This window comes from Equus przewalskii, chromosome 2 (assembly GCF_037783145.1).
Source record: "Equus przewalskii isolate Varuska chromosome 2, EquPr2, whole genome shotgun sequence".
Taxonomy (NCBI): domain Eukaryota; kingdom Metazoa; phylum Chordata; class Mammalia; order Perissodactyla; family Equidae; genus Equus; species Equus przewalskii.
In genome coordinates, this window is record NC_091832.1 from 47,249,449 (window position 1) to 47,265,804 (window position 16,356).

At 60.2% G+C, this 16,356-nt stretch overlaps 2 protein-coding genes across 4 annotated transcripts in view; one reads left to right on the forward strand and one right to left on the reverse strand.

Moving 5' to 3' along the window:
• Nucleotides 1-10,663, forward strand: part of MMEL1 (membrane metalloendopeptidase like 1) — a 36,745-nt gene extending 26,082 nt beyond the window's left edge. Inside the window, exons 12-24 of one of the 3 annotated variants that reach the window (XM_070604963.1) lie at nt 3,025-3,161; nt 3,514-3,607; nt 5,076-5,204; nt 5,677-5,775; nt 6,279-6,362; nt 6,744-6,847; nt 7,116-7,174; nt 7,643-7,762; nt 8,694-8,827; nt 8,955-9,020; nt 9,611-9,706; nt 10,096-10,172; nt 10,263-10,663. In XM_070604963.1, the coding sequence (XP_070461064.1) occupies nt 3,025-3,161; nt 3,514-3,607; nt 5,076-5,204; nt 5,677-5,775; nt 6,279-6,362; nt 6,744-6,847; nt 7,116-7,174; nt 7,643-7,762; nt 8,694-8,827; nt 8,955-9,020; nt 9,611-9,706; nt 10,096-10,172; nt 10,263-10,362 (1,299 nt within the window). In that variant the 3' untranslated portion in view covers nt 10,363-10,663. Of the gene's footprint in view, nt 1-3,024; nt 3,162-3,513; nt 3,608-5,075; nt 5,205-5,676; nt 5,776-6,278; nt 6,363-6,743; nt 6,848-7,115; nt 7,175-7,642; nt 7,763-8,693; nt 9,021-9,522; nt 9,707-10,095; nt 10,173-10,262 lie in introns of all 3 variants that reach the window. The other 2 variants (XM_070604971.1, XM_070604981.1) reach the window with 2 other exon arrangements.
• Nucleotides 10,664-11,670: 1,007 nt separating this feature from the next.
• PRXL2B (peroxiredoxin like 2B) lies at nt 11,671-14,867 on the reverse strand. The gene is given in 8 exon segments (XM_070604993.1): nt 11,671-11,848; nt 12,341-12,459; nt 12,767-12,842; nt 12,939-13,002; nt 13,559-13,610; nt 14,291-14,441; nt 14,443-14,496; nt 14,692-14,867. Coding segments are annotated over 8 exon segments (606 nt in total). The 5' UTR covers nt 14,755-14,867; the 3' UTR covers nt 11,671-11,821.
• Nucleotides 14,868-16,356: the final 1,489 nt, after the last annotated feature.

Here is a 16,356-nt window from a genome sequence, read left to right on the forward strand (position 1 = left end):
CGGGAACTTAACCACTAAGCCACGGGTCTGGCCTCATTAAGCCACTTCTGACACCCACCTCACGCCCCTTCCCCCGCCCGCCTCCCCAAAGCAGCCACCACCAGCTTCTCCCACCACGTGCCGTGCTCGCTCACATGGGGCTTCCTAGGTTCTCCTTGTGTGGGTGAGGCTGCGTCCCGTCTTGCCTCGGCACGGAGCCCCCTTCTACTTGTCCCGCTTGCCGTGTAACCAGTTCTGACAACTCCCAACAGTTAATGCCCCATCCTGCTCTTGTTGGACCTCTCGGTCAGTTCCAGTTCTGGACTTTCCCGAAGAATGTAGCTGTGCTCATTCTTGTGCACTCCCTTGACACGCACGTGTGTGCATTTTTGTTAGGTTCGCCCCTGGAATGAGAGGGCCAGGTCACAGGACTGGCGTACATTCAACTTGAGTAGACAATGCCAGACCTCTCCCCCAGGTCTGTGTACAGATTTACGCTCCCTGACAGTGGTGTGCGGACCCTGCTGGCCGGTGCTTGGAGTGTCCCTTCCTTTCCTCCTTGCCATTCTGGTGTATGTGCTGTGGGATTTCACCTGGGCTGAATTTGACTCTCCCTGACGGCCGGGAAAGCTGAGCACGGTTTCATGCTGACTGGCCACCGGTGGCCCTCAAGTCTCCTGCCGTCTGCCCTGCTGGGGTGTCTGCCTTCTCATTGCTTTTTAGCATTCTGTACACGTCGGCTTCACCCCTTGGTCAGTTGATGTGGAGCAAATGTCCTCTACACCGGAAGCTTGCTTTGTCACTCTGATAATAGCTCTTTTTATTTTCAAAGGAGGTTTTAAAGTAGTCCAATTTATCAACCTATCAAAGATGGGTCAGTCTTTACTTTATGGCTGGTGTTCTTTGTGTCCTGCTTAAGAAATCTTCGCCTACCCCCAAGGTCGGCTGGGTCTGCAATCTACCTTGAGTTGATTTTTCATATGGAGTGCAGTGAAGCAAGTTTCATTTCTTCCTTATGGGTGTCCGGATGACCCAGCACCATTTATTGGAAAGACTCTCCCTGAGCCACGGCCACCTGTGTTAAATCAAGCTTCTGTGTGAGTGTCTGTATGTGTGTCTGTGTGTGCCTGTGTTCATGTGTGCGTGTTTAGGTCCACACGTATGTGCACGTGTGTGTGTTTCTGAACTCTCTTCTGATCCATTGGTCTGTCTGTCCGTGTGCCAGCCACCCACCATGCCCGCCGCTATAGCTTCACAACCAGTCTTGACATCCGAGAGAAAGCCTAACAACTTTGTTCTTTAAGAATCTCTTGATTACGCTAGGCCTTTTACATTTTCTTATAAAACATAGCAGTACCTAGCCAATTCCACACAAAAAAACCTACTGAGATTTTGACGGGGATTCTTTCAATCTAAGCATCAGTCTGGGGAAGATCAACATCTTCATAATGTTGAGTCTCCCAATCCATGACCCTGATAGACACTTGCGTATATTTATGCTTGCTTTCATTTCCCTCAATAAATTTTATAGTTTTCTATTTCAAAGCCTTACATTTTTTTCACTGGATTTATTCCTAGGTGTTTGTTTTTTTATATTACTGTAAATAGTGTCATTTTGTAGTTTATCTTATTGCTTGTTGCTAGCACACAAAAGTGTGACCTTGTATACAACGTCTTTACTCAATGCACGGATTAGTGCTGACGCTTTATCTGTAGATCCTTTCAGATTTCACGCACACAGAATCATGTCCTTCCCTTTCAACACTTACTGATTTTATTTGGGGGTTTTTTTTGCCTCATTGACCTGGCTCAGACGTTCAGCCTAATGCTGAAGTCATGACAGTAGACGTCCTGTTTCCTTCCTGATCTCAGAAGAAAAGCTTCCAACATTTCACCATTAAGTGTTTGCGAGCCAGCCCCGTGGCCGAGTGGTTAAGTTTGCACTCTCCACTTTGGCAGCCCGGGGTTTCGTTGGTTCGGATCCTGGCACAGACATGGCACCGCTCATCAGGCCATGCTGAGGCCTGATGAGCCTGATATCCAACTACGATATACAGCTATGCACTGGGAGGTTTGGGGGACAAGGAGGAACAAAAGAGATCAGCAACAGATGTTCGCTCAGGGCCAATCTTTAATTAAAAAAGAAAATCTGATTCAGCCTAAAAGTTGTTTTCAGAAAAAAAATTTCATGTTTGCTGTAGAGTGTTTTGTAGATGTTTTGTAGATTCCCTTTATCAGATTTTGGAATTTATCTTCTATTTCTAGTCTGCTAAGAGTTTTTATCATGAATAGGTAGCAAATTTTATTAAATGTCTGTCTGCATCTATTGAAATTATCATATGATTTTTCTCCTTTATTCAGTTATAGTGAATTATATTGACTTGATTTTCAAATGTGACACCAAACTTGAATTCCTTTAATAAATCTAATTTGGCTGTAATGTATTATCCATTTTATATAGGTGTGGATGAATTCTATTTGGTAAAATTTTGCTTAGAATTTTTGTATCAATGATCATAATTGAGATTGGTCTATTATTTTCTCTTCTTGTAATATCCTTATTTTGGTATTAAGGTTATTCTTAGCCTCATAAATCAAGTTGAAAAGGAGTTTTGCTTTTTCTCTTCTCTAGAAAGTTTAAGTAAGATTGGTAGTCCTTAAATGTCAGATAGTAGCCACTGGGAAAGCCAGATGGGTCTGGAAATTTGTATGTGAGAATATTTTAAAGATCCAGTTTATTGCTTATAAAAGTATTTCTATTTTCTATTTATTTTTTCATTTCTTCTTATTTCATTTTTGCTAAGTTCTGTTTTTCCAGGAGTTTTCCCATTACACTTTGGTTTTCAGATATATTGCCATAACTCTTATCTTCTCAGTCTGTAGGCTCTGTAGTAATGTCAGTCACCTTTTTCCTGACTCTGATTATCTGCACCTCCTCTCTTATTTCTTGAACATCTTTGATGGGGGCTGGGTTCCTGGACACCCAGGAACTGTGTCTACGTCTCTCTCTCTCTACTTCTTTCTCTCCACACCCTCTTTCCCCAGGGATTTAACTGGACTCTCTTCATACAATCTGTGCTATCCTCTGTCAAAATCAAGCTGCTGCCAAAAGAAGAAGTGGTGGTCTACGGCATCCCGTACCTCCATAACCTTGAAGGCATCATCGACATCTATTCAGCCAGGTGAGGCCAGGGAAGGTCTCAAGAGGCCCCAGTGTCTTTGCCCCTGGTCTCTCCCCATCCCCATCAGCTCCACCTCTCAGGAGAGGATCCCATAGAGCATTTACCCTGCGGCGTGAGGGGCACGAGGGGGTTAAATTTTAGTGGCCAATGGAGCCTTACATTAGAGATGTGAACCCCTCCTTGGGCATTTCAAGCAGCCGGGGCAGAGGCAGTATCTGGGAGGCTGTCTTGGAGGTTTTCTCCACTGCCCTGAGCCCCTTGCTCTGGGTGGAACCTGCTGGCCATGAGCCCACAAGCCATATCCAAACCCCACTCCTCCGTCCTGTCCCCTGCCCTCTGCGTCCTGCCACAGGACCCTGCAGAACTACCTGGTCTGGCGCCTAGTGCTGGATCGCATTAGCAGCCTGAGCCAGCGATTCAAGGACGCACGTGCAAACTACCGCAAGGTAAGCGAGACCCCCAGAGGCGGCGTCTGCCCCTGCCCCAGGCCTGGCCCCTCGTTTGTTCATTCTATTTACGATATTGAGCGCCTGAGGCCGTTGGACAATAAGCAGTCAACAAACTGGAGACCTGCTCTTTCAGAACCAACAAGTAGGACATGAGGGCAGTAACGAGGGCAGGGAGAGCCTCTCCGTGGAGGGGACTCTGAGACCTTAAAGCAAGAATGACCCAGACATGGGCAGATTCCCAGAGAGCAGAATCAGCGAGTGCAGAGGTCCCGAGACAGGAACCCCCCAGGCCACAGAGGGAAAGGAAGGAGATGAGGTCAGGGGCCAGCAATCGTGGGCCAGAGCAGTGCATGGATTCCATATGCGCTGAAAGCCACTGGGAATTAAGAGTGGAAACCGGTCTGATGTCCTGCTTGCGTGGTCATTCTGCCTGCTGGGGTGGCACTGTCGGATTGAAGGCAGGAGACCCACCGGCAGGCCCTGTGGTCCTGGTGGCTATTCTGGGGCAATGACCAGAATATTGTCATTATCAGTGTTCTGGGTTGGGGCTCAGAGTGGAGGCAGGTGCCATCCTCCAGGTGGGGGGTCAGAACAGGGCGTTGGCAGTAGATGGAGGTGCTGACGACAGTCGAGGGACAACTACAGCTATGAAGATGAGAGACCGGAAGTCAGGGGGTCTCCAAGGTCCTCACCAGAGGAATGGGATGGGTGGAGGCCGCCTCTGGGACAGGGAGACCAGGGCAGAGCGGGCCAGGGCAGGTCAGAGCTTTGGCAGGTTGGGTTGAAGACACTATTAGCCAAGCATCGGGAGGGAGCTGAGTCTCGGGGCTCTGAGGAGAGGGAACGAGTCACGCTGACTTACTAAGGGGCAGGAAGCCCACAGCCCAGGAAGGTGTGGCTGGACACTGGGCAGAGCTCTGGCCCGGCCAAGATTCCGGCCAGGAATCTGATTGGGACATATTTCCATCTTCTGCCCCTGCATCCCTAAGCACAGACCAGCAGACATTGTTATCGCCCCTTTGTAAGTAGGGAACCAGGGCCCAGAGAGCTGGTGACTGGTGGCCAAGCTCGACGTGGCCCCCAGGGCCTGCTCCTGGTCAACACCAGCCTGTGCTTTGGGGGTGGGGCTGGAGTCCTTGAGGGCAGAATCTGGCCAGACAGCCAAGCCAAGGTGGTGAGGGCAGGGGACAGGGAATAACCAGGGGCCAAGTAAAGCGTCTACCACCAGCCCAGGGTAAAGACCCAACTCCCTTCAAAACTGCATGCTCCGGCCTCCCACACCACAGCCAGCATTCAAAGGCAAGTCTGAGTCCACCTCGTGTCCCCCACCGGCCTCCAGGCACACCGAGGCCGAGGACCAGGTGTATCTGCTCCCCTCATTAACCCAGGGCCCCATGAGGGCCCAGCGGGAAGTAAATGTTGGTAAATGCAGTACAATGACTGAAGGAAGGAATGGCCGCACCAGGCGCTGTACGGCACGACGGTGGAGGAGGTGCGCTGGCGGGAGTGTGTCAGCTATGTCAACAGCAACATGGAGAGCGCCGTGGGCTCCCTCTACGTCAAGAAGGCCTTCCCTGGAGACAGCAAGAACGTGGTGGGTGCTCTGTGCTCTGATGTGGTCAGGCAACCTTGTCTGTGGCCCATCCCCCCAGGCCAGGTGCAACCTCCCCACAGGAAAGCCGATGGGGGGGCAGGTCACATGGTCACCACCCCACACTGTGACTCTGGACTCCCAGCTAGGGGTCCCCGCTCATCCCCCAGCAGCCTCTGTGCATGCTCAGTGATACAGGCAAGGGGACGCACGTTTGCTCCAGTGCCCCATCAGATGTGGGGAGCTGCCCCAGGCCTCTGGCCCCCACTCCCGACCCTGCAGGCCCACCTGAGAAAGGTGTGCGTTGTACAAGTTTGAGTCAGGGGCGGGCAGGCAGCAGTGGGGACCCTGTCCCAGAAGGTCATTCCCCACACCACACCAAGAGAGGTACACAGCCAGGGCAGTGCTTTGTCCAGACCCCTGCAGAGATCCCCAGGGCTGGTCCCCCAGGCACGAGGGCCACGCACTCTCCCAGGTCAGAGAGCTCATCAACAAGGTGCGGGCCGTCTTCGTGGAGACCCTGGAGGAGCTGGGCTGGATGGATGAGGCGTCCAAGAAGAAGGCCCGGGAGAAGGTGGGTGGACGGCTGGAGTGCCACAGTCAGGGCCTCCTACCCGGAGAGGGCGGTCCCAGGGTGGGGGCATGGGGTGACTGTCAATCTTCACACCCACATTAGAGACGAGGACGAGGCGGGGGGGGGGGGCTCATTCAGGAAAGGGCTGTGGGCGGAGGTGGGACTGGAAGCCAAGCCTGGGAGACCCCCCAGCAGCCCTGGGAATAGGTGGGGTGGCCATGGCCTCGGGGAGCAGGGTGCCAGGACCCAGCAGAGGCCCCGCTGAGCCAGTGTGACAAATGGCAGCTGAGCAACTCCACCCAGTCCTCACCCCACCAGACCCCTGACTGGCTGTCAGGTCTGAAGGTCGGCCCCGGGCCAAGCCCTTCCACATCCTGTCCTCACAGCCTGCAAGGAGGGGCCGAGTCCCTTAGCCCCTTACCCACATGGTTGGGGGGGAAGGGGGCAGAGCCAGCATTCCCACGGTGGGGTGGGCACGGACCAGCCATCCTTCTATTCCTCAGGCCATGAGCATCCGGGAGCAGATTGGGTACCCCAACTACATCCTGGAGGACAGGAACAAGCACCTGGATGAGGAGTATTCCAAGGTGCGCCCGCACCAGCGGAGGGGGCCCTCAAGAGCCCCTCACCCTAGGTCGATCTTCCCTGAAGCAGCCCCATAGACCATGAGCTCTCGAGTCCCTGGGGGTGGTGCTCTGTTGCTAACCCGGCCACCTCACCATGTGTGGGGGACGCTCCACCCAGCGCCACCCTGTTATGGATGAGGAAACCGAGGCCTGGAGGACTAAGGAACTTGCTTAGTCATGTAAATGCGCGGAGCCAGGCTTGGCCCCCCGTCCACCCGCACTCAGAGCCTGTTGGCCATGGGCAACAGGCCCCCCCAGCACCCTGGCCTCCCTGCCCCACCTGCCCCAGGCCCCTGGCGGACCCCACCTGCGTGCCCGGCACTGACCGCCCCTCTCCTGTAGCTGCACTTCTCAGAGGACCTGTACTTTGAGAACGGTCTGCAGAACCTCAAGGCCAGCGCCCATCGGAGCATCAAGAAGTTGCGAGAGAAGGTGGACCAGAACCTGTGAGTGGCACGGCGCGTGGGGGCCAGTGGGCTGGGTGCCAGGCCAGCAGGGGAGGGCAGCTGGGTCTGACACAGAGCCCTCTGTGCCCTCTGCTTGCGGGGGCCCCGGAAAGGAGCCAGATCTTTGGACTGGCCAGGACTCTGCCTGGCTGTCAGCCACGCTGGTCCCACAGCTGCAGCATGAAGCTCATGGTGGGCTCTGCTCAGCTGGTCAGGAGGGAGGGCCCCAGGAGACTCGGGCTCCAAGTGAGTGGCTTGTTTATCACAGCTGGATCATAGGGGCCGCTGTGGTTAATGCGTTCTACTCCCCAAACCGGAACCAGATTGGTATGTTCACCCCTCCCCGCCCACCCCAACCCCTCCAGTGCCAGAGGAGAGTGGGCAAGGAGTGGCCCCCCTCCCCTTCCTCCTGGGCCCCTGTCCTGTGCTCAGAAGGGGAGTGGGTACCACCTCTCCCGCCTGTAGGAACTTCACCCCGTCACTCCCCTGCAGGGAATCTTCGCTCCTGTGTGTGTGTGTGAGGGTGTGTGTGTGAGCAGGGCAGAGGTCTAGAGGGCGGGGGCAGCCAGACCCTTTGCCCGAAGGCAGCAGAGAATGGTGGGCTTGAGTCCCGGCTCTGCCACTCACTGGCCCTGCCCTCTGGGCTTCTCAACCTCAGTTTTCTCATCTGTAAAGTGGGGCGCATGTCATCCCCTCAACCTCCCAGGCTGTGGGTTAAATGGCAGGACCCCCAGAGGCCCTGGCACACAGATCTGCTCACTCACAGCTTATTCTCTGCCCCCCACCCCCGGGCAGTGTTCCCTGCTGGGATCCTCCAGCCCCCCTTCTTCAGCAAGGAGCAGCCGCAGGCCTTGAACTTCGGGGGCATCGGGATGGTGATTGGGCACGAGATCACCCACGGCTTTGACGACAATGGTAGGGGGGCTGCCTGGGCAGTCAGAGCTGCACCTCCAGTCACAAACACACCCCTCCACTGAGCAGCAGCCCCAAAAGGGGACTGAGGGCCAAGTCGGACCTCCAGAAAGGGGCCCTGGGGCTGTCCATCAAACCCCCTCATTGTTTGTGGGGACACCAAGACCCAGGGCATGGAAAGGACTTGCCAGGTCCCCAGGGAGCTAGGGTGGCAGAGCAGGTCTTGAATGGCAGGCTCAGTCCCTGTCCAGCGCTCCTGCTCCAGGCAGAGGGATGGAGGGGAGGGCACAAGGGCCCGAGCACCTGATCCTGACTCATCTCACTAACTGGCCACCCCCGAGCTGGGTCTATGAAATGGGAACAGTGGCACTGCCCAGCACACCTGGGAAGCTCCTGGCCCTGGCCTGGCACAGAGCTTGGCCCAGTGTCATTCCAGAGCAGCCAGCATCCTCCAGTCCAGGGACGTGGTGACCCAACACTCCGACCTCCCACCACTGGGCAGGGCCACCCTGCCTGGTTCTAGCGGCCTGTGATGTGCACAGGGGCTCCGGCTGCATCCCAGGAGGGGGTTTTCCCACAGGGCTCAGGCATCGGGACCTCCCGAGGGCAAACTGGTCTCCAGGTCATATGCTCCCCTCACCTGGGGTTTAGAGAGTGTGGACATCAGGAAGGGTCATTAAACCGTGGTGCCTCTGGGACCCAGACCCCAGGCCCTAACCTCTGGGGTGGAAAGGAAGACCACTAAAGCCCTCCCTCTCCAGGGGCCTCAGCAGCCCCGTCACCCGGTGCCGACTCCTGCGAGCAGGCTGAGGCCCTTCAGGACCCATTCGCTGCTCAGAAACATGAGCTCTAGATACGGGGGTTCCCAGGAGGACACCTGGGGGTGGGTGGGGGGCGGCGTGCAGGAGAGAGCCAGCCTCTGCCCCCTGCCCAGGCCGGAACTTCGACAAGAACGGCAACATGCTGGACTGGTGGAGCAACTTCTCAGCTGAGCACTTCCGGGAGCAGTCCGAGTGCATGATCTACCAGTACGGGAACTACTCCTGGGACCTGGCCGACCAGCAAAATGTGAGCCCGCCGCCAGCAGCGCGGTTGGGCCGTCTGCCCCCACCGACCGCACTCCAGTCTGGCCCGGGGGAGGGGAGGAGAGGAGCCAGGGCCCCCGCTGCTGGGCCATCCTGTCTCCTGTGTGCAGGTGAATGGGTTCAGCACGCTCGGGGAGAACATCGCTGACAACGGAGGGGTGCGGCAGGCATACAAGGTGGGCCCCTCGAGGAGGTGGGGGACGGACCCTCGGTGTGGCAGAGGCTGCCCCTGCCGGAGCCGAGGCACATCCCGGGACCCTTCTCTGTCTGCATGGGGAGGCAGTGGTGCCCCGGGGGAGGCTGACTGGCCGTGTGCATGGGCACCATGGCTGCTCTGCCAGCATCTACCCAACCTTAGCCGGGGCCTCCGCACCCTGGGGAGGTCACTGTCCATCTCCAAGTAAGACAGTGACAGTCACTGCACGTCTGCTGGCCTCAGCAACACCCCTGCACCTGCAGCCTCAGGTATTGGGCACCAGGACTCATTCTAGGTGGGCACCGTGTGGCAGGCTGCCCGGGCAGGGAGTCCCCGGAGTGCCCAGCCAGGGCAGGCGGTCACATGGCCACTGAGTAATTAAGGTGGTGAGTGCCCGTCCCTGGGGGCGCTCACAGGCCCCTAAGCTGCAGAGGCAGGACCCCCACTGGGGTAGCCTGGCACCAGACCTCCATTCTGCCCAGATCCGAGGACTCCGCAGTCCTGGCCAGGCTGGTGCTGTCCCCTGGAGGGAGGGCAGGCCTGGGCCCAGCACCCGTTTGGTGCCCGCAGGCATACCTAAAGTGGAAAGCAGAGGGCGGCAAGGATCAGCAGCTGCCAGGACTGGATCTGACCTACGACCAGCTGTTCTTCATCAACTACGCCCAGGTAGGAGCCATAGTCCCCGAGCGACCTGCCCCCCCCCTCACCATGCCACGCCTCGCAGACTGGAAACCAGCTCCCCACTCACATCTTTGGAGGGCCCCCACTATGGGCTGCCTCCAGGGGCACCGTGGGCAGGCAAGCCAGCCAGAACCAGAACAGGCCTCAAAGGCTTCCCGGAGGAAAAGGAAGGACTGGGGGTTGGGGCTGAGGATTCATATGAGGCTGTAGAGGAAGGGCGGGAACCTGCTGGCTTCCCTCCGCCGCATCAGAAAGAGCAGCCTGGGACCAGAGGGACTCCTTTGTGCCTGGAGAGACCACCACACTGTCCCTCCCGCCACCCCAGGCCCGCCCCGCCCCCCAGCCCTGCAGCCACGCCCCTCGTGCGCCCACAGGTGTGGTGCGGGTCCTACCGGCCCGAGTTCGCCTTGCAGTCCATCAAAACTGACGTCCACAGTCCCCTGAAGTACAGGCAAGTGATCCCCGCGCCCCCGCCCCCCGCCCCCCGCCCCCCGCCCCGGCCCTGGCCGGCGCTGTCTCAGGCCCCTCCGTCCGCCCGCAGGGTGCTGGGCTCGCTGCAGAACCTGGCCGCCTTCGCGGACGCGTTCCACTGCGCCCGGGGCACCCCCATGCACCCCCAGCAGCGATGCCGCGTCTGGTAGCCAAGGCCGAGCCGCGCTGCGCGGTCCACGCCCCGCCGCCGTCCGGAGGCGTCCGGTCTGCGCCCAGACGGTGCAGCGGCGGGGACCGGCGTGCGCTCTGCGGCCTGGGCCGCCAGCGCCCGGACACGGAGACGGGGCGAGCAGGCCCGGCCGGCGCCCCCGCCACGCCCGCCCGCCGGGGCAGCGCCGCCCCATCGCAGCCTTGTAGACGCGTTTGACTGTCTTCCGCCCGCTCTCCAAAGCGCGCCCTCGTCAGACGTCCACGAGCTTCAGTCTTGAGCTAAGTAAACGTTTCAAAGAAGTCGGCTGCCTTGTGTGTCCAGGAGGGCCCAGGGTGGGCGGTCAGGGTGGCAGTGCCCCAGAGGGTGAGTCCACCTCTGTCCACCGACTGCATCTGGCTCTCCCCAGGGTGCCTGTGCCAGGGACACAGCAGTGACCAGGATGCCTTCAAATGCCAGCCCTCGGGGACCACAAGTTCAGACAGGGGTAGGGGGCTACTGACTCAGGAGGGAACTGGCGGGGAGGTGGGTGGAGGAGACCCTGGAAGCCTCAGCACAGAATCTGGATTTGGGGTTTTGTGTAACTGGAAGCCAGCAGAGGGGTTAAACCACAAAGGGACATCATCACCTGCCCTGAGTTTTTAAATGACCAATGAGAGAAGAAGTAGGGCAGGCGGGGGGGTGGGGGGGAGCAGAGAGGTCAGCTAGGAGGCCACTGTGGTCATCCAGGCCGGGACCAGGGGTACAGGGAGGTGCTGAGAAGGTCTTCTGAACCCACTGGGAGGAGAGAGCCTCTGGGAGCCGGTAGGGGCGGGAGTTCTGCTCTGGAGCCGGTTAGGCTCGAGGGGCCTGTTTCCCTCCTGAAGGAAGGTGTCGGGGGAACTGGACATACCAGCTGGGCCCAGCAGGGTGCAAATGGCGATTCTCACATCAGCGAAGGTCCACCCAGCAGACTAGGCCTTCCCTAAAAGTCTGTGACTGTCCACCAGAATCCAGTGTGTGGAATCGAAACCATCTCCTCCCTGGACACCCAAGTCGCTCCCACCGGACGTGAGCACTGACCCCAGCCCCTCCGGGCTGGGCTCCTGTCTGGGGCCTGAGGAGTTTCCTGACCCCAGAGCCCAACCCCATCGTCCTGTCCTGCCCCTGGGCCTGTCCTCAGACCCCTGGCCCTCACGTGCCAGAAAGGCTGCAGGGGCACATCCCCTCACCCAAGGAAGAGCGGTTCTCCTAGTCGGGAAGATGATGCCTTGGGACCCGCAACTGCCCCGCCAGCCCGGAGGAAACCAAGAGCAGTGGAGGCCAGGGCTGCCGGAAACCAACGTTTAATGCTCACTGCCACCCTCGGCCAGGCAGAATTTGGCATCCCGGCCCAGAGATTCCAGAACGAGTCTTCACATCTGACTCCCAGCAAGCCCTGGGCAGCAGACGTCTCTCCGATCCTTGGAGGTCTGGGGCCTTCACCTGGTGCACGCCTCCTCGTCACACTGCAGAGGCAGCAGGGACCCATCAGGCCAGCCACACTCCCTGGGGCCAAGAGCAGCTGGGCCCACCCACCGGCAGTCTGTGGCCCAAGCAGAGGAAGGAATGTGCTGGACGCTCCCCTCCATTGAGGGCAGAGGAAGTCAGCCACCAGGACCACATTAACACTGGCCACAGTCACCTCGGACAAACCCCGACCCTCCCGAGGATGAGAGGATGAGCTGCTCCTCTACCCTGCAGCCCCTGGGCTGTCCACCGCCCTCTGGGGAGGGCCCTGCTGTGCCTGCCCATTGGGCCACCCTGCTCTTGGCCCTTCCCTGCTCTATTTCCCCTCTGCAAAATGGGGTGACAGTGACATCCTGTGGCTTCGGTGAGCACAAAGTGACCTAAAATTGGCAAGGTCCAGCTCAGCATCTGGCCACACCAAGCCCTCAGCCCAGGGGAGCTGGGCAGGGGGGCATGCTTAGCCTGCAGTGCCACCCCAAGCCTGAGCTCACCTGGGGTGGCGCGCTGGCGCAGACCTCCGCAGAGATGCCCAGGGCCTGCAGGATGCTCTCCTGGGGAACATAGTCGCCTGGGGACTTCTGGACAAAGTGGAGCAGCACTTTGTCACCACCTGCAGCAGTGGGGAAGCGGTCAGGGTGCCCCTGTGTGCTGGAAGGAGAGAGGCAGCCCTAGCCAGCCACGACCTCTCCCAGTTACCCAGCTGAGTGAACCGATCTGGCTACACCCTACCCAGCCAGGCCGACACTCAGAGCCAGGCCAGACCAGAGGAGGAACCACGATGAGACTGACAAGCCAGAGGGAGGGAGGAAGGGTCAGGGCATGGTCACCAAGTTCAGCAAGACCTTCCCACCTGAGGATGTGGCCCTGGCACCCCATGTGACCAGGCATTGGCCCCTGGTGCCCCTCCACCGGCCCACCTTTGGTGACCACCAGCAGCCCTCCACTCTGCAGCAGGTCTCCAGACAGGTTCCCTTGGATGCCGACAGCCTTGGCCTGGAGGGAGGGGAACGGGTCCGGGTCAGCCCTAGATGGACACCCCCAGGGGACTCATGCCACCCTGAGGCCCACACGACCTTGGCCACCACAAACCTTGGCGGCCACATCACGCACGGGCTTCCCCAGGGCAGCCGGCAGGATGCTCAAACTGGTGTACCTGCAAAGACACACCTGGTTTGTCCAGACTCCCAGCACCTGCCCCCAGTCTCCACAAGATGCACAGACCACTTCCCACAAGCAGGAACCCCCTCCATCTTACCAGGAGCTCAGATAGGGCACAGGGCAGCCGGCCCAGCAAGCAGCCTAGCCTGACCCGTGGACGCACCCTGTCCAGCCAGGAGCAGCTGCCGGAGCCTCGGGGCATTCAGCCTGGGGGCCGGTTGGGCCTGCGTGGACTGGGGCCCAAGCTGGCTGAGCCCCAGGATCTGGCTCAGCTGGTGCTGCCAATCAGGCGAGGCAGCCAGCCTGTGGCACAGGCACCCACGGTGGCTGGGAAGGCCCCTGACTGACATGCCAGGCTCTCAGCCCCCTGGGTGGGCTGGGCACTGCTGCCTGTTGGGGTTAGGTCCTGGGTGAGAAGCCTAACCGACAGCAGCCAAGAGAGAACCCGGTCGAAGGGCTGGCGGGAGTGGTGGATGCCACCTGAAGCAGCTTGCCCAGGGAGAGTGCAGCAAGGACAAGAGGAATAGAGGAGCCGTGGACCCCGTACCCACCGCTTAAAGCCCAGCTCCTTGTAGAACTGTTTGCTCTCATCCAGGTACAGCTCTGAAAAGCAGAGGCCAAAGGTGTGCCCTGGGTCCGCCACTGCCCTGCTCACCCTCCTGTATGCAGCCCTTTGTCCACCCTTGGTGCCCAGCTCACCCACCCAGGGCCCGGAGGGGCAGAGCAGGGCGGGCTGACCCCACCATTAGAGGAGCTGAGGCCCAGAGGTGACCTGAAAAGGGAAGAGCAGGACTCTCCTGGATTCTGCCACTGGGCCCAGGGGTCTGGGGGGCACATCCTGGGCGCTGGCGGAGGGGTCCCAATGGGGTAGAGGAGGCGCTGCCACAGCCTGGGCTCTGGTCCCAGCTACTCCTGCTAGGGGAGGGCGCAGCTGATGAAGTTCAGAGTCTCATCTACAGTGACCAAAGGCCGTGGTGGGGAGTGGCCCTGCAGCTGACCCAGTAAAGACGCTTGGTCCTGATTTGACACCAGACTAGTCACCACCGGGCCCTGCCACACTGCCCATCTGTCCACAGTGGGAGGCACATCATGGCTGTGGGTGAGGGTTTGGGCCCCAGCTGGAGGGGGCAGGAGAGATGAGAGGAGCTGACACAGGGGCATCTGCAGGCAGCTCCTGGAGAGAGAAGGATCAGGACTCGACAAAACGGGGACAGCCAATGCCCTGAGGTTGGGGAAGGGCCTCAGGGCAGCTGCCGGGGAAGAGGGGCAGGGAGGGCAGGCACCTCCCGCGAAGTAGCCACCGTCCAGGAACTCTTGCAGGCCCAGGGCCTCTGGCCCCACGCCCACTAGGCGCACTCCGTGCTGGTCCAGGAGCCCCTTGAGGCTGCTGAGGTCCCGGGCGATCCAGCGACACACCATGCAGCCGAAGCGCCGGAAGGCCGGCCACCACGCACGCCTGCTCCTGCCACAGGCTCCGCAGCTCCACGGCCTGAGCAGTGGAGGGTGAGGGGTGACATGGGCCCACCGCCCTGGCCCCCAGCCCCGCCGCGCGCCCGGGGCCCCGCACCGCCCGACCACCGCCCGCGCCCCTAGCCCCGCCGCACGCGCAGCCTGAGCCTCCCACGGCTTTCACGACCCCCACGCCGGCCCCTGATGCCGCTGCCAGGACGCCGTCCGGCCTCACCTCCCCGGTCAGCGCATGCTTCAGGACACACGCGCCCACGCGGGCAAGGTCCACGGTGCTCATGGCCGCGGTCCACGCCGGCTCCCCGCTGCAGGCCCCCTGTCCGCCGCCCCTCTCCGCCTCAGGTAGACCAGTCGCCCGCCTCCTGGCCCGGCTCCGCCCTGGCCACGCCCCTTGCCACGGCCCCGGGCCGCCTCTCCCACGGACCGACGCCGGCTGGCCCCGCCCCATTCCCTGCCCGCCCGTGCGCCCGGACGGCGCCGGGTCGCCTTCTTTGCATATGCATCGGGTGGGCGGGGCGGGGCAGGCCCGTTCTGCGCCTGCGCAGAGTGGCGCGCGGGGCCAGGGCGGGCTCGGTCCCGGCGGCCGGGGTCGCGGGGTCGCGGGGTCGCGGGGTCCGGGGCGGGCAGGAGCAGGGGTGAGGCCGGAAGGAGGGGCGGCGGCGACGTGGGGCGCGGCTTGCGGGGCAGGTTAAGGCGAGCGGAGTGGGCGCCCGTGTCGCGGGGCTGGGGCCGGGCTGGGTCCCAGCTACCGGAGGAGTCCGGGGGGCTTAGTATTCCCGGTGGTCTTGTTGCAGCTTGAAAATGCGGGCGAATACAGAGATTCTTCACTTACACGTCCGTGTTGGCTTGAATCATTAAATACTGTCAATTTCATGCCAGCTAAATACTAGCTTTTAGCCCCCAAACTTGGGGTTAAACGGACCCGAAGGAGATAACAGCTTCCTGCGCCCCTTGCGAATTTGTCTTGGTGGTTCCTCACGGACAGCCCTGTAACGCCCTTCAGCATCACCCAGTTTTACCGACGAGGGCCCGAGGCCGAGGACGAGAGGTAGAGCCAAGACTCGACTCAGACGGTGCGGCCCACTGGGCTGCTCCGCTGCCCGCCGCGGCTCCGGCCTGGCGCTCGGCCTCGCCCCGCGCGCCCACAGACGGCCCGGGGCCTGGACCGGGCTGGACGAGGAAGGGGCGGCCGCCCGCCTGACGACACGCTGCATTCCGCAGGACCCCCAGTGGAGCTGGGGAAACTGCGGCCCGAGAGGGGTGCTCCTGCCTCCCAGGCCTGACTGAAGGTCCACGCACCAGAACAAAAACCGAGTTACTATGTCAAAATGAGAGGAAGTTCATTTCCTCGACATTGTAGGCAGGGAGAGCAAAATGAGGAAGGGGAGGACACTCAGATTAATAGGGGCTGGGGGCTTGCCCCCCAGGGAAGGAGGAACAAGGGCAAGATAAGGTAGTTGAGAGCCCAGGAATGCAGCCCCCAGCGGCCAGGCTGGTTTGTGGGGCGGGGGCTGCCTCTAGGGCCTGGGGCTGTGCAGGAGGCTGCCACCTCCTGGGGAGCTGGGATCCCAGAAGGGTTGTAGGCAATTTCAGAGACACCTCCAGAAGGAGAGCCAAGGCAAGCTGTCCTCTCCTGCATGCCTTGCATCTCCCGCCAGTGCTCCCGGCTCTGGAGCCTGGAGCTGGCAGGATGCTGGCAGGCAAAGGAGTCAGGGGGATCAGCCCCCTGACTCAGAGCAAAGGTGGCTGGGAGACAAGACACAGTGAGAAGATGGGAGGCCACTTGGTGCCCAGGGCTTAATTTATAAAGGTGACGGAGGCCTGGGGACGTTCATTGAGTGATGAGCAGGAGAGAGCATGCCCTGCCTCAGCGAACCCCCAC